This window comes from Pelodiscus sinensis, chromosome 12 (assembly GCF_049634645.1).
Source record: "Pelodiscus sinensis isolate JC-2024 chromosome 12, ASM4963464v1, whole genome shotgun sequence".
In the NCBI taxonomy this organism is placed as follows: domain Eukaryota; kingdom Metazoa; phylum Chordata; order Testudines; family Trionychidae; genus Pelodiscus; species Pelodiscus sinensis.
The window spans coordinates 5,414,409-5,439,206 of record NC_134722.1 but is presented as its reverse complement, the minus strand read 5'-3'; the positions used below and the strand labels follow the sequence as shown (position 1 = coordinate 5,439,206).

Here is a 24,798-nt window from a genome sequence, read left to right as displayed (position 1 = left end):
CCCAAATACCTTTGAAAATGTGACCTTTTGTTTTCACACCAGCCTGTAAACTGCTTACTGCGTGGTGGGCACTTAACTAAGAAGGACCCCATTTGGAACGTGGTGAAGGCTTTTAACATTTCTCCCCTTACTAAATTGGGGCACAGGAGTTTCTGAGCAGTGGGGTGGCTTTGTGGGGAGCTGGGGAGACTGAGATGTTTAACTGGCAAAAGTCAATGGAGGAGACTCCCAACCTCCCCCCTCACTGTAACCACTAGACCCCACTTTCCTCCCAGGCTACGTCTGCACTGCAGGCTTCTTGCACAACAACTGTTTTGCGAAAGAGTTCTTGTGCAAAATGTCTTCCACAAGAGCGCGTTCACACTGCCATGTGCTTTTGCACAAGAGCATCCGTGGCAGTGTGGACACTCTCTTGTGCAAGAAAGCTCTGATGGCCATTTTAGCCATAGGGGTTTCTTGCGCAAGAAATTCATGTTGCCTGTCCACACTGCCCTCTTGTGGAAGAGCTCTTATTCCTCAGGGAGAGGAATATCTCTTCCGGAAGAAGCCCTGTTTTCCGACGCTGGACTGTAAATTTACTTGTGCAAGAACGTGCGGGCAGTGTAGACATAGCCCCAGAGTTGAGGACAGAACTCTGGAGTTTTCCCAGTCTCCTCTGTTCTAATCCACTAGACCCTGCTCCGAGCTGGGGTCAGAACCCAGGAGTCCCTTGACCCCCAGCCTACCCACCCTGACCCCACATCCTTCCCAAAGCTGGCAAGAGAACCCAGGAGTCCTGACTCCGATTCTCCCATCTGCTAAGACTAGCTTGCACTGCCTCCCAACAGATGGGAGTGCCTGACCGGCAAGTGCGCTCCTGAATCACAGAAAAGCAGCACACCAGGAGAAGGAACAATGACACTGGTTGATCCTGGACCCTAATACAGGGATTCCTTAATTCAGCCAGTCACACACACACAGAGCAGGACGTATTCCGTGAGCAGGGGACATACACGCTCCAGACCTGGCTGGCCAGTCTCTGCACAAAGATGTTTGTCTCGCCCTATTCCCCCATTCACAATGAAATCTCCACACTGCTCTGAGCTAGAGCAGTCTGCTCCTTCCACATACGTGGTTCTGAACCGCTGCTGCCGGGTGTGTGACAAATCTGGATGAACAGAGGCCAGGGCTGCGGATCAAGCAGCACTTCTTGGGTGACCACAGTGGAATTACCCAACCCAGCCACGTTTTGGCCGGATCAAGGCTTCAAACCAGAGGGCAACAGTTGTGTGAATGACACAGGCCCAGGTGGGTTTGGAGCATTCTCCTGCTGGAGTGTCTAACACAGCACATATTTGCAGAGGCACAAAGCCAGCATCTTCCAACAAAGCAGGGTTTATTTTCCCTCAGGGGTATGAAGTGCTCTGGTGGATGAGTCAACCTAGGCACTGGGAGGAATTGTCCAATGAAAAATGCCAATTTGGATGAAGGATGTTAAGAGGAGGGTAATTCGCTAACCGTGTAGTGAATAGAATTTTATCGACTACATGATTAGTCGATAAAGGAAGAAATGCTCAGTCCCGGCTATCAAAGGCAGCAAGGGGAGGGGTGGAGGAGTCGGTGCTCGGGGGAGTCATCTTAAAAACTGGTTCCCCACAGCACTGTCTCCGCGGGGGCAGGGGGGTAGCGGGGACAGGGCGTGAGCCAGGAATCAGCTGATTCCTGGCTCGTGCCCAGTCCCAGAAACTTCCCTTGCTTTTTAAATGTATTAAGAGCCTACTGGCTCATAATACATTTAAAAGGCTAAAGCGCAGCAGGAGGGACCCAGCATGAGCTGGAACAGCCAATTCCCAGCTCATGCAGGATCCCCCCTCCCCCGTTGACTAGTCGATTAGCTGATTAAACTAAATTTAACATCCCTAGTAAGAGCCAAGCTGCCTGCCTGCCCAGCTCTTAGTACATTTAACCTGCAGAGCTGCAGCAGGGGTAGATCCCAGACCTGGCACAAGCCGGGACTGAGCCAGGCTGCCTGCCAGGCCGGAGCAGCTCCCGTACGTGGTGGACCGGACTGGCCGTGGGCAGAGGCTGCTAAACATAGGAGGTCCCATAGGGCTGGAGCTGTTTCTTCCAGTGCTCTGGGGCTGGAGGTGATTGGATGTCCCAGGGTTGGCAGGGCAGACACAAGGAGCCCCCTCTGAACTTCAGTGGGGGAAGAGGGTGGCAGGGGCTCGGTCGGGGCTAGCCTCCCCAAGCCCTTGGGCAGATGCGCTTTATGTCCTAGCTGTCACAATGCTGTGGGATAAGCTGTAAAAATACTCCTCTTAAAGCTGGGGTGACAGAGCATCTGCCCTGCACTGGCCCTTTAAGGGCAAAACCCAGCCCTGAGCAAGGGCTGCGAGCGAAGCCCCAGCTGAGGCAGTTATTGCTAATTAGGGCCCAGCTGGGGGCTATATAAAGAAGAGCTCCTGGTAGAGGAGAAGACTTTCTCTTGCTCTGGTTGGAGAGCAGGAGTGACTAGACTTCCTGAAGGCAGAGCAGGGGCTGCAGGACCTGAGGCAAGGTCTGAGGGTACTAGAGCTGCAAGGAGGCAGACAGGATAGAAGAAGGCAGCAGGTCCATACTTTTCCAATGCTGAGAGGCCATTTCAGACTGTAGTTTGGCCCTGAGGCAGGGGCTAAATGGAGACTGGCCGTGGGTCATTGAGGCAGGGAAGGGAACTGGGTGTTCTTTGGGAGGGGAGGACCTAGGAATGTGGAGAATGATAAACAGCCCTCTGGAAGGGGGCTGAGAGTCACTGGAATGGGCAGCGCCCTCAGGAGGACACCGCGGTCCAGGAGCGACACGGGCCCTGAACTGATATGGGGAGACAGGAGGCATTTGGTGAGCAGATAGGAGCTAATTCCTAGTGCTAATGGCAGGAGGCGCCGTGGTGGTGGGACAGCCCCATGACGCGGGGCTATGCTATGGTATAATTATGCTGCTCACATGTGTGGAAAAACTCTCTTAATTTAAGTGATAGATTATGAGCCTGCATTGTAGACAGGGGAGAGCATGGCCCTCAACATAGTTACCGCCTGTCAGGGAAGTAGAATCACTAAGTGGCTGAGAGAAACTCTCCCGTTGCCATTTGAGCATCTTCAGTGAGGTAAAACACAACGAATGGAACCTTGTTCCCAACAAGTCGGTAACGCTATGGGTCTTGGGAGTACATTGGACGTAGGAAGTCATTAATATTCTCCACCCCTGTACAGGTTGTCAGAGTATTGCTGTATTATCCCTGCTTTTCAGATAGGAAAGTGCAGAGCACAGAGAGAGAGACTTCAGCCATGACTGGCACAGGGCAGCACAGCCATTAGAATAATGCCTAATGTGGCTCATCAGGAGAGCTTGTCATTTTAAAAAGGAGGTTGATATAATTCGGCTTCCTGTGCCTCAGTTTTCCTAGCTGTAAAATGGAGATAAGTGACTCAGCCAATGTCACCCGGCCATCAGTAGCAGAACTGGGAACAGAACCCAGGTCTTTACTACTGCTGCTAGCTGTCGCTCTATTCACTAGGCTATGCTGCCTCCCCACCATACCAAACATTAGTCAGCCAGAGCCCAAGTTTATGCTCACTTCTGGGGGATCACCTTGCACAACCCTGGGCATCTGTTGGCAGAATCGTCACCTTGAGATATCTCCTGGAGTCTGGGCTGATCTCGCTGCTAGACTCCACCAGCAGCTGACTGATTTATTACTGCCACCAACAGCTATGTCGGGGTAAAGCCTCTACCCCAACCCAGTTTTATGCCTGCGTTTAGCAATGCCTAGTGTTGCTGGAGCTAAAAGAATCCTCCCCTTTCACTAGCAGAGAGCTAGTGTAGTCATTCTGTGCCTGCTCCGGGAGAAGTATTCTGCATATTGCTGTATCTCTCTCATCAAGGATGGGGGAGAGGGAAGAGGGTTTATCCTTCTGAAAATACTTGTTCCTCTCCCTCTTCTGGAGATTTTCAGCCTCTCAGACACCCACTAGTGTCATGTGAAAAGACACCTGCCTCAGTTTCCCCATGTGGACTGTTCAAATAAACCTTCCCTTCAGGCCTTTTGGTCAACAATACCCTTAATTAAAGGGCTAGGTTTATTAATGCTAAATAAACAACAAGGCTACGTCTACACTGCAGGCTTCTTGCGCAAGAACTGTTTTGTGCAAGAATTCTTGTGCAAAAGTTCCTGTGCAAGAGTGTGTCCACACTGCCATGTGCTTTTGTGCAAGAGCGTCCATGGCAGTGTGGACTCTCTGTTGTGCAAGAAAGCTCTGATGGCCATTTTAGCCATAGGGGGTTTTTGGGCAAGAAATCCATGCTGCCTGTCCACACTGCCTTGTTGCACAAGAGCTCTCGTGCAAAAAGGCTTATTCCTTGTGGGGAGAGGAATAACACTTCTGCAAAAAGCCCTCTTTTCTGACTGTACTGTAAATTTACTTGTGCAAGAACACGCGTGCAGAGTAGACGCTCTGCAAGCTTTTGCGCATGAACAGGCATTCTTGCATGAAAAGCCTGCAGTGGAGACATAGCCCAAATGAAACTCCACACCCCAAGACACCATCTATTCCTAAGTCCACACAACGCAAGACTTCTCTTCTTCCTCCTAGACAGTAACTCCCCTGATCTCAGGGTTTTCTTAGCAGGATTCTTTCCTCTGAAGACTCTGACATAGGCTCCACAACCTCTTCCCCTGCCTTACTGCAGCTTTTTATAAGTGGGTCACCTGATCCTTTTCAGGTGTGGCACATTCTCTAGTTGGGGTTGGCTAGCTCTGAGCTAGCTGGAGCTGTTAGGGGCAAATCTGTTATAATGCTGTGTAAGTTCTTATGTGGCATCCATTACTGTACTACAGGGGTGGGGAACCTTAGGCCCGGATACAGCCCCTGGCTTGTCTGAATCTGTCCCCTGAGGCTCAAAGATCCTTCCAGGGGCGGCCTGTGACTATAGGCCGACTCAGCCGTCGCCTAGGGTGCCGCCTTAAACAGGGCGCCCGATGATGATGTCACGGGGTGCCCGGGGTGCCCGATGATGATGTCACGGGGCGCCCAGGGTGCCCGATGATGATGTCACGGGGTGCCTGGGGTGCCCGATGATGATGTCACGGTGCGCCCAGGGTGCCCGATGATGATGTCACTCCATTGACAGCCATGCAGGTGGGGGTGCTGATTGCACTTTCCACTTGGGGCACCAGCTGCTGCAGCCGGCCTCGAGCCGCTCCTGGATCCTTCCACATCGAGGACCCCACACTGGCACTCCAGCTCCCCTGCCACTGACCCACAGGACTGGAGCATACAAAATCTACTAGCCTGGGCCCTCCTATGCTCTGGTGTGCGAGGGAAATGTAAGGAGTGGGTTTTTCCTTCTCAGTCAGGGGCTTTTCACTTAGCTTCTCACTTGCGTGTGGCCCCCGACTGATCTTCCTGTGGGTCAGCAGCCCCCGACCCAAAAACGGTTCCCTGCCCCTGCTGTACTATAGAAGAGCCTCTGAAAAGTAGGAGGAGGGTACAAAAAGTTTGGCGTGTTATTAGCGTTTGCTGTTCTAGCAGATGGGTCAACTCAGAGAAAAGGGTTTTGCAGGGCTGGGACCAGTGTGTTGAAATCTTTTAACATTTTGATGGAAGGTGACCCAAAAAAACTCAATGGAACTTTGTGGGACACCAGTGTTGGTCATTTTCCCATCTAGCTCTAGTGCGGGAGTTGCCGCCTCCCAAATCTCTTTTCCCGGGTGAGCTCCAGATTAGCAGGCCAAGTGCCAAGCAAATGCTGAATAACAAGGACCAGCGATGTTGTGTCTGGAGTAATTACCCCTGTGGCAATTGTACTCCTGGAGGTGGCTGGCATGTCCCGGCAGCCCCTGAGAAAGCCAGAGCAGGGGGTCTCCACATGCAGGGCTGGCACACAATATTTTGGCACCTGAGGCGGGGAGCTCAAATGACGCCCCCATGCCCCCTCGCTTGGGCCAAAACTTCTACACGCTGGGTCCTAGTGGTGCTCCCCCCACAGTCTGGCACCTGAGGCGGCCACCTCAGTTCACCTCATGGTAAGGCCAGCCCTGTCCACATGCTGTCCTTGCCTGCAGACGCCACTCCTTCAGCTTCCTTTGATCAATAATGGAGAGCCTTGGCCAGTGAAGGCTATGGCCTATAGATGAGGGGCAGCACATGGAGAAAGGCTGTACTTGCAAGCTTCTTTCTGAAGTGGTCCAGCTTTCCAGCAGGGCCGTCCTTAGGATGCCTGGCGCTGCCTACGCAGTGCTTTGAAACTGGTGCCCCATGCCTGACAGTGTGGGGAACGGTGATTTTTTGAGAGATGTGTGTTGCTGAAGATTATGAAAACTCTGTTGAAATGTTTTAAAGCAGATTTTAAACTAAAGTCCGGTAGCCTCACACAGTCAATTCAACGGGAAGTCCAGAGGCACCGTATAGACTAACCGAAGTGTGGGAGCATAGGCTTTCGTGGGCAAAGACCCACTTCGTCAGATGCGTGTAGTGGAAATTCCAGAGGCAGGTATAAACAGTAAATTCAGAAACTGACAGTACATACCTGGGGTTGGCAAATTCTTGTTGAGTGGCTTCCTTTACACTTGACTGACTCTTTCACAGGTTTTGCTAGGAGCTCTGGCAGGCTTTTTTCCACTGTTAACTAGATCCTTTCTAGAGGAAGCAGAGCTGCAGAACAGGGCGAGGAAGACGTAGCTGGGTGGATAGTAAGACCCAGCAGTGCCCCAGATTTTTGAGCGCCCTACGCAGCTGCATATTCTGCCCACGGACGACCCTGCTTTCCAGATCTCAGGAATGTGGGGCCTTTTATCCTACAGCTTCCACCAAAAGTGACCCATCCGATTCCACTCATTTCCCTTTCTGCTTTCTGTAACGAGACACTGTCCACTCACATTTGAACTTGTGTGAAAACAAAACTGGAGGCCAATAGAAATGTTTCTAGATCAAAACCAAACCACGGAACCAGTTGTGAAGCAAATAACCTTCCCCTAAGGGTTTGGCAACCCAAACAACCAAAGGGAACGAAACTGACCTCATTGACTGTAAGAGTCCAAGCTGAGAGAATAAGCATAGAAGGAGGGAAGCCATTTGATGGATTCCAATTCTTCCCCTTGCAGTCCTTGGTGGTTTTGTTAATAATGTGGAAAAAGCATTTGTTCACAGTGTGTGACTCCTAAGCATGTGCTCCAGATCATAGAATCCTAGGGCTGGGGAGATCTCAAGAGGTCATCATGTCCAGCCCCCTGCCCAAAGCAGGTCCTGATGGATGAAAAAAATTCTGTCTGACTCTGGAGCACATCCCAGGCAGACAGTGCCCCTTTAACCTTTGGCAAAGCCTGTTATCTGGCTTTGCCTCTGGAGGAAAGGATCAGTTCAGTGTTATTTCCTGCATCTTCTCTGTACATCATCTAATCCTTCCCTTCCCAGAGCAAGAACTAGGATCCCTGCTGTGGGCACTGGCAGTTCGCCATCCTTCCTTGCTAAAACGAAAAGGAAAAGAATCAGCCGTTTTCTTCATCTCCCCTCCCCTCTCCCACTGTCCCACCATCTTTTCTTTTTTTACTTCTAGTGAGTCAGTTTCCTCTCTCGCACTCCATCTGCTGCGGATGCAGCTGAAGATCTTGCTATCGTCAGGAGGAATATTCTAAGCAATCCATCTTTGGGCATGTCAGTATTCCCCTCCTCCCCACCTCCAATTATCTTCCCAAATTATTCTGGTGTGCGCGCGCATGTGATCTCCTTGCTTGCTAATTTGTGTTTTTCAGAAGCCTGTTGCTTACTGACACAGGAACAGAGAGCACTAGCCAGGATAACTCAGTCCTTCACAGGGGAGGCATTAGAGGGGACTGCACACAGGGATATGAGGTTAGCTATGATGATCTTGCCTTAGAGCTTAGTCTGTCCCGTGATTTTCAGCACTCTGGGTTACCCACATTCTCCATGTTTGCTTATCAGCTGCCATCCGACCTCAGTCCTCCCATTTCAAATAAAAAATTTTCCATGATGTTGATACTTGTATGCTTCCAAGTCATCCTAGGTCTCCCTCTCTGGCTTCCAACTGAGAGCCATAATCGGTAGTCGATTATGATCCATTCCTACCACATGCCTTAGCCATGGATGTCTTCTCTTACATATAATTTGGGTTAGGGACCTTGCTTCACCCATTTTTCTGACCTCATTATGCAATAAAATATGGAGAGAAGAAAAAGTTCCAGAAGAGTGGACAATTGGCATTATCATCAAGCTTCCAAAAACAGGAGACTTTGGCAACTGCTCAAATTGGAGAGCAGTGAGACTTCTTGCCATCACCAGAAAAGTCATAGCTGTGACTGTGTTAAACAGGGTGAAAGGAAAAGTGGGTACCATTCTTCACAAGGAACAGCCTGGTTTTAGGTCAGGTTGTTCATGCACAGATGTGATTTTCACTTGAAGAAGGGTGATTGAAAGCATGAATGAATTTCCAAGAACCCTCAGTATTAATTTCATAGACTTTCAAAAAGCATTTGGTAGTGTAAATAGGGATACAATGTGGAAAATTGTTAGGCAGTATGGAGTGCCGATGACAACATCAACGTAATGGAGTTATGATGGTCTAGTGAAAAACACGATCCCTTCCGCCTTTTCTATGCTGTCAGCCATGGCGATGTTCACTCCAGCACAGAGACTCCACAGATCCTGACATCTTACTTAAGCCCCATGTCAGCCTTGAATACGGGGTGTAAACGGTGCCGGCACTTCTATCAGGCTCCTTGCATGGGGGTGGGGGAGTGTGAATTTTAGCTCCGAGAACAAGGGCTATAGAAAGGTGAATTTAGAACTAATACAAGGAAAGGTCTTTATACAAAGCTACTTACAGCCTGGAGGAGTTCCCCCTCATCTGGGGGCAAGCAGACAAGATCAAAAGCCCTTGTTTATATGGTTGCAAAGTGTCTGTTTTACTTTCTGAGACTCCAGTCATGTCAAGCAGGACATTGGGAGTGTCAGCAGTTAAGAAGTGGCATGTGGACTGGAAAGGACCACAAGAGGTTGTTTAATGCAGTCCCCTGCACTCATGGCAGGACTAAGTATTATCTAGACGATCCCTGACAGATCTTTATTTCCCTTTTTATAGATGGGCACTATATTTGTCCTTTTCCAGTCTTCTGGTATCTCTCCCATCTTGCATGACTTTTCAAAGATAATCACGAATAATGGCTCAGATACCTCATCTATGGGCTCCTTGAGTATTCTAGGATGCATTTCATCAGGCCCTGTTGACTTGAAGACATCTAATTTGTCTAAGTAATTTTTAGCTTGTTCTTTTCCTATTTTAGTCTCGGATTCTATCTCCTTTTCACGGGCATTCACTATGTTAGACATCCAATCTCCAGCAACCTTCTTGGTGAAAACTGAAACAAAGAAGTCATTAAACACCTCTGCCATTTTTATATTTTCTGTTTTTTCTCTCTTCCTCTCCCACACATTGAATAATAGTCCTACCCTGTCCTTAGTCTTCCTCTTGCTTCTAAATGAATGTAATAGAATATTTTCTTTTACCCTTTATATCTCTACCTAGTTTAATCTTGTTTGATGCCTTGGTCTTTCTAATTTCTCCCTACATACTTGTGTTATTTGTTTATATCCATTCTTTGTAATGTGGCCTAATTTTTTGTAGGACTCTTATTTAGTTTTAGACCATTGAAGATCTCCTGATTAAGCCAGGATCATCTCTAGCCATACTTCCTATGCTTCCTAAGCAGCGGGATAGTTTGCTCTCGGGCCTGTAATAATATCTCTGAGAAACTGCCAACAATTTTGAACTGCTTTTCCCTGTAGATTTGCTTCCCATGGGATATCACCTGCCAACTGCTGGAGTTTGCTAAAATCTGTCTTCTTGAAATGCATTGTCTTTATTTTGCTGGTCTCCTTCCTACCATTTCTTAGAATTATGAATTCCTTAAGCCATCCTAGACAGGTGTCTGTCTAACCTGCTCTTAAAAATCTCCAGTGATAGAAATCCCACAACCTTCTTAGACAGTTTATTCCAGTGTTTAACCACCCTGACAGTTGGGAAGTTTTTCCTAATGTCCAGCATAAATGTCCCTTTCTGCAACGTAGGCCCAATGCTTGTTGTCCTATCATCAGAGATTAAGGGGAATCATGTTTCTCCCTCTTCCTTGTAACAACCATTTACGTACTTGGATACTGGTTATCATGTCCTCTCTGAGTCTTCTCTGTTTCAGACAAAAAACCCATTTTTTCAATCTTCCCTCGCTCATGTTTTCTAGATCTTTAATCATTTTTGTTGCTCTTTGGATTTTCTCCAGTTTGTCCACATCTTTTCTGACATATGGTGCCACTGCCCACAACTGGACACAATACTCCAATTGAAATCTAATCAGCAGGAGGTAGAGCAGTAGTTCCAAAAGTTTTTTGCATCACTCCCCCTTTTTGATTTTTAAGAAACCCTCACCCCCCCCAACCCCCCAAAAATCAGCAAAACTTGTTGAGCAGCCCCTTTAATTCCCAGACCAATGTAAAAAAAAAAGGTGCTGGTACATCAGGGGAAAAGTTGTTGACCCCCCTCCCCCCCCAAAAAGGCTGCCCTTTTAAGAGCAGGCATTGCCCTTTTAAGGCAGTAATTTTGAAGTCTGCCCAGGATGCTCCATCCTCCCCCCGCCCCAGCCAGCCTGAGCTGCACGTTTTCTGGCAAATGCCCATGCCAGGAAAAACAGAAAATACCGGACATTTCACATGATATTTTCTGAGTTTTTGTACCGGACGGACCGGGCTCTTTCTTGAGGGGGAGTGATGGAGGTGGGGGAGGGGGGTGTGCTGGGTCACCTTGTGTCCCCCCTGGAATTTCTTCTAGTGAGTTGCTTACAGCAACACTCCGGTTAATGCATCCCAGAATGACTTTATTTATTTATTTGCAACAGCATCACACTGTTGATTCATATTTAGCTTGTAGTCCACTATGACCCCTCGCTCCCTTTCCACAGTACTCCTTCCTAAGCAGCCACTTCCCATTTTGTATGTGTGTTAACTGATTGTTCCTTCATAAGTGCAGTATTTTGGATTCATCCTAATTGAATTTCATCCTATTTACTTCAGACTGTTTCTCCAGATCATTTAGAATTTTAATCCTATTCTCCAAAGCGCTTGCAACCACACTCGGTATTGTCTGCAAACTTCATAAGCGTACTCACTATGCCATTATGTAAGACATTGATGGAGATATTGAACAGAATCAGACCTAGAACGGAGCCCAGAAGGAACCGTCCTCGTTATGCCCTTCCAGCATGACTGTGAACCACTGATAGCTGCTCTCCAGGAATGGTTTTCCAACCAGTTTTACACCTGCCTTTATACTAGCTCCATCTAGGTTGCATTTTCCTAGTTTATGACCTCATGCAAGACAGTTTCAACAGCTTTGCTTAAGTCAAGATATACCACATCTACCTCTTCCCCCAATTCACAAAGCTTGTCAAAGAACATAATATAATATGCATTCAGCATTAACACACCCATGGCTAAAACCAGTCTTAGGGCTGCTGATGTAACTCCCTCATAGTCAATAGCGTTACCCCCCTGGAAAGCCAACATGTGTGAAATTAGAATAATTTTGGCCCTGCGCCTGCTCCTCTTGCGGTGAATGGCCAAACTCCCATTGACTTGCATGGCTCGTTTCACAACAGGGGTGGTTAAGATTCTAACCTTCACCTTTCATGCATTTGTTCTTTCAGCAACTGCCGTCAAGCATCAGTCCTAACCACATGACCCCGGTGTCCACAGCATCCTCCGGGAGGCTGCTGACCATGTATCTAATGGACGCTGCATTTTCCTAAATGCACTCACTCCATTACTCCCATGCCGTTCATGCTCCGGGAAGCACTTTGCATTGATTGATTACTCTGAAAGCGCTACAAAGCAAATGGCTGTTGCTCTAGTGGTATTATTGAAGTAAGTACTGGGCTTTTGACAAAAAAATGCAGCAAGAGAGCATTTCCTTTCAATGTTGAAGCCCAAGGGCTGGCTCATGGTTGCTCCTTTGCCCTTTTGCACGGGCTATGCCAGGCTGAAGAGACTCCACATCGCCGTTCCCTGGAGACCTCAGCGAATGGCTTATTCTTGGCACAGAAAGGGGTTTGTGGAAGCCATGGGGCTGGCAGGAGGCCCTAGTGCAAAGGGTCGTCTGTGTTGGACCAGCAGCATCAGGGAGAGTGGCTGGGGTGTTCTTACACTCTGATTATTGTGTGCCATTGGCAGGGCTGATTGCTAGCGCTGTTGGATCAGAACTGTTTCCCGTTCCACCTTGGCTTGTGATCATGTCAGTCCTCATGAAATATGAACGTGATCAGGCTGGGTCCATGAAAGACTATCACAAATAACCTGGGAGTTGCAGGAAGAGTTGCTAGTAGTTCAGTGTGTGTGGGGGGGGAGGGTTCACCCTTTATCAATATTGAACCATTATCCCAGCATTGAAGTAGGGGTCCTACAGGCTGAAATAATCACGTGGCATGTTTTGCAATAATGGGGTACAGGGTGTGACGGTGAGTCGGGGTTCCCCCAGGTCCTGCAGCTCCGTAGCAGCAAGACTAAACTCCGCCAGCCAGTAGAATAGAGGGGATTTATTGCTTCTCCAGGATACAGCACAGCCTAGACGTGATGTGGTTACAGGAGTCAGGGCCAGGATGCCTCAGATCCCTTGGGTTAGGAGATCCATCGCCCCCCCCCCCAAGACCCTCCAGAGCTCCGCTTAGGCTGTTTCCTTCATGTTTCCCAGCCAGCAACTGCCCCTTCCCCTGAAACTCACTTCCTTTGTTCCCTCCCTTCTCTTAACTGGTAAGACCGGTTCGGTCACTGTCATGGGGGCCCTCAAGGCGCCCCCCGCTGGGCAGTGCTTACAGACAGAGGCCAGGAGGGGTCATCCACAGCCCAAACACAGCAACCAGCAAGGTCCTGACACTACATCACACAGGCATCACCCCAGGAGTCCTGCATGTATTCTGTTCAATATCTTCAGAGATTTAGATATTGGCATAGGGAGTACGCTTATTAAGTTTGCAGATGATACCAAGCTGGGAGGGGTTGCAAGTGCTTTGGAGGACAGAGTCATAATTCAAAATGATCTGGGCAAACTGGAGAAATGGTCTGAGGTAAATAGGATGAAGCTTAATAAGGACAGATACAAAGTGCTCCACTTAGGAAGGAACAATCGGTTTCACACACACAGAATGGGAACTGACTGTCTAGGAAGGAGTACGGCAGAAAGGGATCTAGGGGTCATAGTGGACCACAAGTTGAATATGAGTCAACAGTGGGATGCTGTTGCAAAAAAAGCAAACATGATTCTGGGTTGCATTCACAGGGCCCCCCCCCCCGCCCACCACTGGACTGGAGCAACCCTCCCCCGCTCCAGCCCCCACCAGTAAATCGGTTAAACGTTCGCATCCCTACTCCCTCTGCCTCCTTAGAAGCGGTGCGGCTTTTCTTTATGCACCTTCCCCAGCTGGGCTTCATCCTTAATTATGCCGGACTCACTTTCCAGGTGCACCTTAGCCTGTGTGGGGTACACATCCCCTCGCACGAGCCAAGTTCTGGCTCCATGTACACCCGGGCAACCCCTCTGACATCAGTAGTTGTTGGTAGAGTCTGGTGTCTGATAGCTCGGCCCAGTGAAATGAACTCTCATTCCCACTGAAGTTCCTGGGAGCGGAGGGCCCTCAAACCTCATAGGATCAGACTGCTGTGCTACTTTTGTGCCAGCGGCGCTCATTATGCGGCAGCAGCTGCCACATCCTAGTAAAGGTTCAAGCTGGCTTCCAGTTTTAAGCCCAGTTTTCAACTCCTGTCTCTGACCTCCCCCCAAAAGGATCCTTTTGGAAGTCCACACTCGGCATCTCATCCCTGGAGACAGCATGGCTAGGAAGTTTGGTACAACTCAGGAAAGGCATTTCTGAGATGCAGGCCTTGATCTTCTTGTCCAGCCCGGTTGTGCCCAGCACAGGATCCAAGTCCCCGGGAGGGAAAGTGGTGTGGGCAGGAGGGAAGGTTGTTTTACATTCCCTCTGCAGCTCCCCGATTCCGCAGCTGGTTCGGCTTGGCGATTCCGCAGCTGGTTCGGCTTGGCGATTCCGCAGCTGGTTCGGGCGCCTGGTGCAAACGAGAGCAGCCTCAGGAGATTTCCTATCAAGAGATCCATTTCCAACCATCTCCCTCGCCCTCTGAGAGTTGCAGCATTGTGCAAATGCGACGGGGTGGCATTCCAGCTGGCAGGCAGGCGGTGTGAACAGAGTGGTGGGGAGAGAGAGGAGATTGCATGGCTAAGAGGCTGCAGCCTTCCTCTGTCCACGTCCAGCTGTTGGAATGTTTAGGCTTTTGAAAAAGCATACAGTCTTGACAAATAAATGAGCGTTCCTTGGGGGGGGGGGGTAGCTGGACTCCCCCAAAACACACTCCCAATCTTTTGTTTGCTCATTTTCATTAGTGCCAGTACACATTTCCATCCACCAGGGATGAGATGCTTTCCAGCCAGTTCCCAGCAGCAAAATCCAAGGTGCCTGTCTCGCGACGGGAAAGGCAACAACCACAGGACAATATAAATAAAAGCTACCAGTGGGGGAGTGACACGGCTTGTCTTTCACTCTCTGCTGCGCCAGGAATAGAATGACAGAAGGAAACCGCTGGATGGGAAAGCTGCCCTTGTGTCTTCCCGTTCTCTCGGGGTTTCTTTTGGAAAAAAAAAAAAAAAAAAGTCAAACCGAACCCACGAAGGCGCGGTGAGCAATTGTTCATTGCAGCTGGCCCACATGCAGTTCTGGAAATGGGTTTTAAGGCCACACATTGGCCTGGTCATTCTGGAAAAAGAGGCTGCCGTCTCACTGCGTCCTGCACGTCTCTAAAGAAATACACTGACAATTGCTTCTGCTTGTAACTTCGTGCAGCCGGTTTGCTCCCCGAGGGCCCTCTGAGATTTGCCGTGTTGCTTGCTCTCTCTCTCCCTGGTCGTTTTCCAGTTTGCTCTTCAGGGCAGGCTCTGGTTTTCAGTAAAGACCGGGATTTATTACTATTATCTGTCATAATCCAATTTTTCAGCTGGGAATTGACTGAGATACAGGGAGGTCAAGGGGCTTGTGTGGGGTGAGAAACTGAGTCAAGCGACTCGGATGGCAGCCGGGGGAGAGATGAGAACTTGAGCAGAGAAGCCGACAGCCTGTGTAGCTGTGCCACGTGGTGCCTTGTTCCTCCTTGCATTGGCAGTGACTTTGCTCCTCTGCACCTGCTCTTGCCGTTGAGAATGTAGGAAGGAAGCAACGAAGGGGCCAGTCCAATGTTCCCTGTAAACTGAGCGTTTGAATGGTCAGATTGAAATGCTGCCCAGATGATTAGCAGCAGATTAGCAGAATTTCTTTCTGCTGGCGGTGTGCATCCAGGCATGCCGTGGTGCACAGAACACAAATTATTCCACAAGTGGCTGGGAAGTGGAGAAATTAGGATCTGCATTTTGCTCTCAATCCTGCTTCTAAGAGGAAGCAAGGACCAGAAGCTAATGTCTTGCTTGGGGCCAGGTTATGATTCCTAAGGAGTTTCAGGCTTGGGCAAGAAGGCTCAGAAAGAATTCACTCCTTTTCCTTTATACTATGTCTACACTGCATGCTTATTTCGAAATTACAGAGTGTGCATCTACACTGCAAGCCCGTTGCTTCAAAATAACGGGCTTCTGACTTCTGTGACCCTCATTTTATGAGGATTAAGGGAAGTCGAAGGAAGAGTGTTCGACTTCCTGCTGTGTAGACCGCACCTAAAGCCGAGTTAAGCTACTTCGACTTCAGCTATGCAATTAACGTGGCTGAAGTTGCGTAGCTTAACTCGACTTTAGCCCTCAGGGTGTTCCCTGATCATGTTCCCCAAAGCTTTCTCCCGCAGTGATAACCCCAGGGAGGCGTTCACTGCCAACCTGGCTATGCCTGAGAGTGACTGAGCAATACCTGTACAGCTGGAACTGAAGTAAGGACCGTTCCTCACTAGCAAGGCTATTCTGGGGGCAGCACTGGGATGCAGCAGAGGGCTAGGCCTCAGAAGTAGGATCTTTTCCTGACTCTGCTACTGACCCCCAGAGGCCAATCTCTTTTGTGCGAAGGCCCCTTTACATCACCTGGTGCCCTAAACATGCCTATTAAGGGCAGACATCAGCCCCAAGAATACCGCACTGCATGGGACCTTTCCCATTTGAAGTGAACAGTAGGGATGTAAAAACTCCTGAAAATAGTAACTGTGTAACCAATTAAAATTAAATTGGCTACACAGTTAAATGAGACAGGCGGGCTGCCGGCCCCATCGGCCTTGAGGGCTGCTGGCTTTGCCTGTGGGCTCCAGTGCTGCCGGCCTTGCCCTACTATGGGCTCCCGGCTCCATGGGAGTTTAACGGTTAACCAGAAGCAATGAGCATTAGCTTATCGGTTAACTGATTAAACTCTTACATCCCTAGTGAACAGCCAAAATGGCCCGGTGCCAGCCCCAGAGGCAAGGGGCACACCAAGACGGAGGAGGAGACCTGGCCAGAGGACACTGGTTGCTCTCAGCTTCTCAGGGCCCAAAGGAAGCTTGGGGAAGCTGAATGTGAGAGAGAGGAACTGGGGCTGGAAGCTTATAGCCTCTGGTAAGAGGGGAGGGATGGCTCCTCCTCAGAGCACTAGCTTTCAGCTCTTCAGCTGCTACCCTGTGATAAAAGCCTGCAGCCCAACATCTCAGAACACAGCTCCGTGGACACGGGAGCACGGGGCTGTAGATAGTATTGTAGATGCTTAGCCTTGAACCTGACCTGTGAGACCCGGCGACCAGGGAAGCAATGGTATAGCCGTGGAGGCAGCCAAGTATTGAACCTCTCTCATCCGGCACCCTGGGGACCTGACCGTTTCCAAACCAGTGAATTTGCCAGACCACAGTGCGTCGATAGTGTCTAGCCACATGACCAGCACTTCCATGGCTTGCTGGGCTCAGAGAAGACATTGAGGGGTAAATTGGAGCTAAATAACGGCACAGAACACAGAGCCAGGGCTGGTGGCTGGAAACAAACTGAATGGGACCACGGGAAACTTGCCCACACCCATGCTAAGCGGACATCCGGCTACTAAAATCATGCCAGAGCATGGATCTTGCCGGACCAGAGAGGTTCATCTTGTACCACAAGCCTGAGTCAGCTGATATGTCACATGTCTTTTATTGCAGCATCAGCATTCCCAAGGGGTACAGAGCCAACACCCCTGTTCATTGAATCCCCCCACCCACCATGAGACCCTGAACCCTTTCCACTTCCTCCCTCCCATTTCTTCCTCTCCCCCCCCCCATAATCCTGTCTCTCCTCTCTCTCTTGTCCTATACTAATCCAATAAAGCCTTAGTAAATCGCATCTGCCTGCTCTTTCCCTCCCCCTTCTTGGAGGGAATGTGGGTGGGGTCCCATTAAGGGGCTCCTCCTCTTGCGAGCACCCCTTTGGGAGTGGAGGTATCTCCAATGGCTTTTCTGGTCGGTCGTCTGGGACTAGGCTTCTTCTTATCCCCCCTTTTCTAGCTAGTGTGGGGCTGCGGGGGACCCAGACCCACTCACTTTTCTGGGTCCCGGCCCAGGGATCCTGTAAATAGCAGTTGCCTGCTAAGTATCTCTGCAGTCCACTGTTATCTTGCCCCCTGGGCCACTTCCCAGAGAAGCCGCTCTGACCAACCCTCTCTCTCAGGGCTTTGTCAAAGTCTCGCCTCCCTCTGTCCAGGGTACTGCAGCTGCTGTAGTCTTATTACATCTAGTCTTCAGGTTCTGGATCTGAACTTCCACCAGGTCTGAAATCCGGCTCACACAAGGAGCTGTCCAAGGTTCTGCGGTCCTCCCAGTCAGTCCCCTGGTGTAACTGGGTCCAGCCCCGGGTCTAGCAGCGTCTTTTATTTCAACCCGCTGGGCCCTGATTGGCTGCAGCAGAAGTAGCCTCTCTAGTCTGCTTGGAGGACCTATTTTCTGCTCTTCTCCTTGGGGCAGGATGTGGCAAGGCTATAGCAAAAGGGAGGGTACACCTGGCGGGCTTTTAGTGTGCCAGTGACATTCCACCTAATATCTGACTTGTCCAGCTCACAGAGGGCTGCTGAGAGTTGAGATGAAGTGGAGGTGAGGGTGATGGGCTGGGAGGAAGCAAGCAGGGAATTTGGCTGAGGTTCTACCGGACGGTTTATGTCCGTTGCTTGTTCTGATGCCCACAGTTTGGGGGTCTGGTTACATTCCCAACAGCATCAGTAGCCAGGGTGGCTTTTTCTCATTTCTATCTGGTTACAGCGCTGTGCCCCTTTCTTTCACATTAGGACTCTCACTGTTGTAACTCACTCCTTGCCTCTGGATTGGATGACTGCAGAGTGCTCTATGGGGGCTCTCCCTTAAACCCACTCAGAGGCTAATGCTAGCGCAGAGCGCATCAGCTCCTTTGTTATAAGCCATCACTGGTCCCCATCCCACCACGCCAATGCTCTGGGATCTTCACTGCCTGCCATTTAAGGTGTTGGTTTTGACCTATCAAGCCCTAATTGGCCTGGGGCCATCTGTCCTGGGACACCTCTCTGCATGTGCCAGGATGCCTCCATTGTGACCAGCAGAAGAGCTTATGTTAGAACTCCACTTCAGTTTATGGGCTTGTCTACATGGGGACATCCAGGAAAATTAATCTGAATTAAGTGAAGGTGTGAATTTTAATTAAACTACATTCAATTCCTATGTGGATGCTGTTATTTGGAATTAAAGTGGCCTTCATTTGGTGTAGTTTAATGCACTTTGGAAGTGAATTAAGATAAACTGGATTAAGGGCACTTTCATTCTGAATGAGGGGGTTCACACAGGGTTGAATGTGGTTTAATTAATCCTCTTAATTCAGATTAATTTTCCTGGATCTCCCCATCTAGACAAATCCTGAAGGGACGGGGCCACTGGTAGATTGAAGAGACCCGAGTAAGGAACAGTTTGGAATTCTCTTCCTCCCATTCCCAAGTAGCCCCAGCTTTGCTGCTTTTCTGGAAGTGTTTAACTCTTTAAACTGAGGTGCTTGGGAGAGCAGGGGGCATTCCTTTGTGAGCCTCAGGAGGGAAGACATGACTGGCTGGATTTTTATGATTTCCTGTTTTATGTTGAATTCCTGTTTTGTTTTTTGTTATTCATGTGGATTGTATTTTTGCTGACAGGTCAGCTAGATATTTAACACATTGAGGTGCTCTGTAACACCATGTAGGTGCTAGCAACATTGATAAGTGCCTGAATCCCTTGGACAGTCTGGCTCCTTACAGCCCAGGACGGGAGTTCTGCACAATGTGAATTAAGGATGTAACGAAGCGGGTAATTGACTAATGGAGTAGTCGATACAGTTTGTATCAACTACACAATTAGTTGATAAGGGGCCCCGCTGTGGCTCTGCAATGTAAACGTAGTAGGAGCTGGGTATGCAGGGCTGCAGTGGAGTTAGGTTCAGGACCCGGCATGCAGGGCCGGACTGAGGGTATGTCTACACTACCCTCCTAGTTCAAACTAGCGGGGTAATGTAGGCATACCGCACTTGCAAATGAAGCCCGGGATTTGAATTTCCCGGGCTTCATTTGCATAAGCGGGGAGCCGCCATTTTTAAATCCCCGCTGCTTCGAACCCCGTGCAGCGCGGCTACACGGGGCATGAACTAGGTAGTTCGAACTAGGCTTCCTAGTTCGAACTACCGTTACTCCTCGTGAAGGAGGGTTTTTTTTTTTAATTTATTTTGCTTAACAACTTTGGTCTCCCCCCCCCCCCTTTTTTTTCTCAACAGAATTTTTTCCCCAGTGGTTTTTTTTGGGAGGGAGGGCGGTGTTTGGTATTTTTGGTTAAACCATCTGGCAACCCTAATCATACATGGAGACACGCAATCAACAGAGCTGCTCCAGTCTGAAGCCTATGACTCAGAAGAGTGCAGAACAGGAGTAGAGGAGACGATTGAGCAGGACAGATTCCTTTAAAGAGACAGAGCGTGGCTTCTCTCGGAAACGTAGCCAGCATACACACACTCTGTGTCAGTCACACACACACCTATTCTGTGCCCCCCCACACACACAATCACTGCCACACACACTCTCCCGTCTCTGTGCCACCCACACTCAATCTGTGTCCCAAAGTTTGTCTAACACACCAAGTGTCTCCCTTTCTCTCTCACACTCACCAGCCCCACCCCCCTTCCGGAGCTGGCCCACGACCACCTATCAAAATCTGTGAAGTGTCCCCCCCCTGCAAAAATTATTGCCCACCCCGTTATAAGGAGCTCAGGGAGCGGCACACTTGGCAGAATGCTTTTGGCAGCATCTTGGTAGCAGCCTGAGAGAAGGTGGGTAGCTTCTTAGCAAACCGTTGCTGCTGCCCGGCGTGCATCGTCCCTTTGTGGCTGGCAAAAGAAGGCATGTCTCCTTGGGTTCTTAAACACGTCTGCACATGTAACCCACATGCCTACTGAGGCTGGTTCACTACTTCACTCTCCCATGTAGCGGCACCCAGATCACTTACAGAAAGAAAGACGAGTTTGCTCTGCAGCCTTAGCCAAGAGCCAGCTGGCTTTTAGCTTAAGCAGTAGAGGCTCATGCACTAAGCTCCCGAGGTCCCAGGTTCACGTCCGCCTGTCGGCGTTACACACTCAGTAGCGTGGATGCTTTGGGCTTGCAGATCATCCAGAAAGGATTAAGCACTCTAAGAATTAAGATCAAGCTCTGCAGTACAGAGGACTGTGATAAAATTACAAAGGATGTTGCTCCTAGAAGTTCAGGCCATGAATGCCAGGAGGACAGTACCCTCCAGAGGCATGTATTGCATGCTTACAAATGTAATAGGATGTTACACCTTCCCATAGACTGTTCCTTATAGCTCAGACTTTTAAACAGAGGCCTTTAAAACTGCACACGCTTTTGCACCCACGAGATTGCAAGAGCCCATGGAGACCTCCTAAATATCTGTAAAATAATCCGGGTAAATGCTCCTGCACGTGTCGGAGTGCAGGTGGACATTTCTGTTGTAATTTGCAGTCGGGTCTCTAGACATGGAGCCTTTTTTTCTCGATTGCTGCTTCTTTCTGCTGCTCTTCGGATGGGAAGCGCTCTGTATAGAAAGAAACCTTTTGTAATGTACCAGCCAGCTTTGATGGCTGTGGGAGGCCAGCGACCAAAATAGATGGGTTTTTAGTCTGTTCTAGGGTAGCAGTTCCCAAGCTCTGTCTCCCTGCTCTCTTTCCTTACAGTTGAGGGCCATTGTGATAGGCAGTTCCTGGAATGATAGGCCCATGGGATGTGATGCTTTAGCTGCTTCCTATTTCCGGGCTAAAATGCATTCCTGGAATCTTGCAGAGCTATTTCTTCCTCCTTCCCCCAGCACAGTGGCTGCCCCCAGTAATAGAACTGGGCCTGGACTAAGAACACCTCCAGGGCTAGGGGTGGATTGGATTGGGATCTCCCACCCTCCCAATACTGAGTGGCTTGATATTGCAGGGCTCTGAGCAGTGCGTAAATCAAGCTCTCTTTGTTTTTTCCCCCCCTCCGGCATCTCTGCTCACAGGGACGTACCAGGGCCAGTGGGCCGGCGGCATGCGCCAAGGCTACGGCGTCCGGCAGAGCGTTCCCTATGGCATGGCCGCGGTTATCAGGTCGCCCCTGAGGACGTCCATTAACTCGCTGCGCAGCGAGCACACCAACGGCACGGCGCTGCACCCCGACGCCTCGCCCGCGGTAGCCGGCAGCCCCGCCGTCTCCCGGGGCGGCTTCGTCCTCGTGGCCCACAGCGACGCCGAGATCCTCAAGAGCAAGAAGAAGGGGATCTTCCGGCGGTCCTTGCTGAGCGGGCTGAAGCTGCGCAAGTCTGAGTCCAAGAGCTCCCTGGCCAGCCAGCGCAGCAAGCAGAGCTCCTTCCGGAGTGAGGCGGGCCTGAGCACGGTCAGCTCCACCGCCAGCGACATCAACTCCACCATCAGCTTGGGCGAGGGCGAGGCCGAGCTGTCGGTCATCGAGGACGACATCGACGCCACCACTACGGAGGTCTACGTGGGCGAGTGGAAGAGCGACAAGCGCTCGGGTTTCGGGGTCAGCCAGCGCTCGGACGGGCTGAAGTACGAGGGGGAGTGGGCCAGTAACAAGCGGCACGGCTACGGCTGCATGACTTTCCCGGACGGCACCAAGGAGGAGGGGAAGTACAAGCAGAACGTGCTGGTGAGTGGCAAGCGGAAGAACCTCATCCCGCTGAGGGTCAGCAAGATCCGCGAGAAGGTGGACCGGGCCATCGAGGCGGCGGAGCGGGCAGCCACCATCGCCAAGCAGAAAGCGGAGATCGCGGCCTCCAGGTAAGGTGTGACGGGGAGCTGGTGGGCGGTGGGGGGGTGACGTTGGCCGGCAAAGTAGCAGAGAGCCCACCATGTTGCTGGGACCCTGGACACGATGGCCTCCTAAGGTTTGGCTGTAATGAATAGAAAGGGAATCCTTTACTGGGGCTGCCGGACACAGACAGAATCTTTGGTTCTCTCTGGCTCTCCAGGTCTGATAGTCCCAGTCTGAGCTGCTCGGTGTCATAGAATCATAGAATACTAGGACTGGAAGGGGCCTCAAGAGGGCAACTCCCGTCTTGGGCTGGCCTTTGCACCAATGGGATCAGCTGATTGTGCTACTTTACTCAAAGCATCCAGTTAAGGCCCCACCCGTCTGAACCAGCGTGTTTGTAGAGTGGGGCCCTTTAATTTGCTCAGGTCTTCAATCGAAATGCAGGCAAAACCCACTTGGGTATCTAGGTTTAGGGAAAGTCACAGAGAGGTAGCCGTGTTAGTCTGATCTTGGTCAAACAAAAAAAGTAGTCGTGTAGCACTTTAAAGAGTAACAAGATCGTTTATTAGGTGACGAGCTTTCGTGGGGCAGATCCACTTCTTCAGATCAGAATCTGAAAGCGAATTGGCATGACCATTCTATAACAGAGGGGTACAATGAAAAAAGTAAACAAATTACAAACTAACGAATCAGCTACATAGAACAGAAGATGGGAGTGGGAGACAAGGACTGAGGGTTAGGCCACAAAACTCAGTGCATGGCTATGTCTAGACTACAGGCTTCTTGCGCAAGAAGCTTTTTGCGGGAGAGATTTTCTGCAAAAACTTCTTGCGCAAGAGAGCGTCCACACTGCAAAAGTGCATTGAAACAGCAATGCGCTTTTGTGCAAGAGAGCGTCCAGACTGCCTGGGTGCTCTATCGCAAGTAAGCAGTGATTGCTATGGACAGAATGGGCACCTGTGCTTCTTCTTCTTCCCTCTTCTTGCACAAAAAACCCCCTTTTGCCTGTCCACGCACACCTTTTTGCGAAAGAACTCTTTCTCAAAAAGGAGTTATTCTTCGTAGAATGCGGAATACCTACGCCGGAAACCCCCTCTGTTCTTTCATTTTACTTGCGCAAAAACGCGCTTGAAGTGTGGACAATCTGCGTTTGCACAAAATCACTGTAGCGCAGATCAAGTCCCTCTGATTTTCAGTCCCTGGTTTCCCGGGGCCATTTTGCACCTCCCCCCACACACTGATACTTGCATTTTGCTGCCTCAATATGCCATCTGCATGGATTGTCTCACAGGCTGTGCAAGACTGTCTGTGCAAAATTGCCGGTCAGGTTGGGGTGTGTCTGAAAATCTGGGTCAGTATTATCAAGGTAAAGAAGTACAGGTTGAACCTCTCTAGTCCAGCACTCTCTAGTCCGGCAACATCCATGTTCTGGCATGATTAATTAGCCAGCAGTCCACTTAGCATGGATGTGGTCAAGTTTCCCGTGGTCCCATAAAGTTTGTTTGCAGCCACCAGTCCTGGCTCTCAGTGTTCTGTGCTGTTATTTAGCTCGAATTTACCCCTTCTAAGAGCCCAGTAAGCAGGGGAAGTGTTGGTCATGCTGCTAGACAATATTGACCTCTCGTGATCTGGCAAATTCTTTGTTTTGCACCAGCCAGGTCCCCAGGGTTTTGTTGGAGATGTAACAAATGTTCCCAGATATCCTGTCCCGGAATAAACTGGGTGTCATATGAAATCAGGGATGGATTCTTCAAGGGCTGTCTCAACTTGTTCCAAAGTCCTGGTCAGATGTATGGAGAGGATCTTTCAGGGCACTAAAGCTATGAAAGTGGGTTGCATTAAACCAGCCTAGAATTCGGTTCTGCATAGATCTCAACATCCGTCTGCCAACAGTGGCAGATAGATGATTCTCATCTGAAGCCTACTTTGCCCTAGGGTGAAAGGTGAAAACCACAGCAGCTCAGCCACACTGGGGATGCGTTCCAAGATGCTGTCAGGTCCAGAAAATGTGTGCTGGGTGTCGAAGTCAGGGAAGAAAGCAAAATAAAATCTCAGTGACTGTTAGATCCCATAGCCACACATTGCAGAATTCCAGATTTGTCTGGTGGTGACCTCACAACAGTGCCCAGTGAAACTGTATATATAGCTATACCCACACTCGGGGTCAAAGGGCAGACCCTCTGTCGCAGCATTACCTCTGCTGCTGCAGGGCAAAGGCTGAGAAGCAGCAGGCCTGTTGGTCAAGGAACTGGGCACCTGCTGGGACTCACGGTTTCCTCTTCTCCGGAGACTCTGTCAGCCAGATATACAGGGAGTGAGCCATGCAACTACCAGTAAAGCCAGCAGGGGTACGTCTAGACGACATGGCTCCGTCGACAGAGCCATGTAGATTTGTTTGTTCGGCAAAGGGAAATGAAGCCGCGATTTAAATAATCGCAGCTTCATTTAAATTTAAATGGCTGCCCCGCTCTGCTGAT

The 24,798-nt window shown here is 49.9% G+C and overlaps 1 protein-coding gene across 1 annotated transcript in view; it reads left to right on the top strand.

Moving 5' to 3' along the window:
- Positions 1-24,798, top strand: part of JPH3 (junctophilin 3) — a 165,882-nt gene that overhangs the window by 26,343 nt on the left and 114,741 nt on the right. The window contains exon 3 of the mRNA XM_075939927.1: positions 21,570-22,347. Coding sequence (XP_075796042.1) covers positions 21,570-22,347 — 778 coding nt within the window. The remainder of the gene's footprint in view (positions 1-21,569; positions 22,348-24,798) is intronic.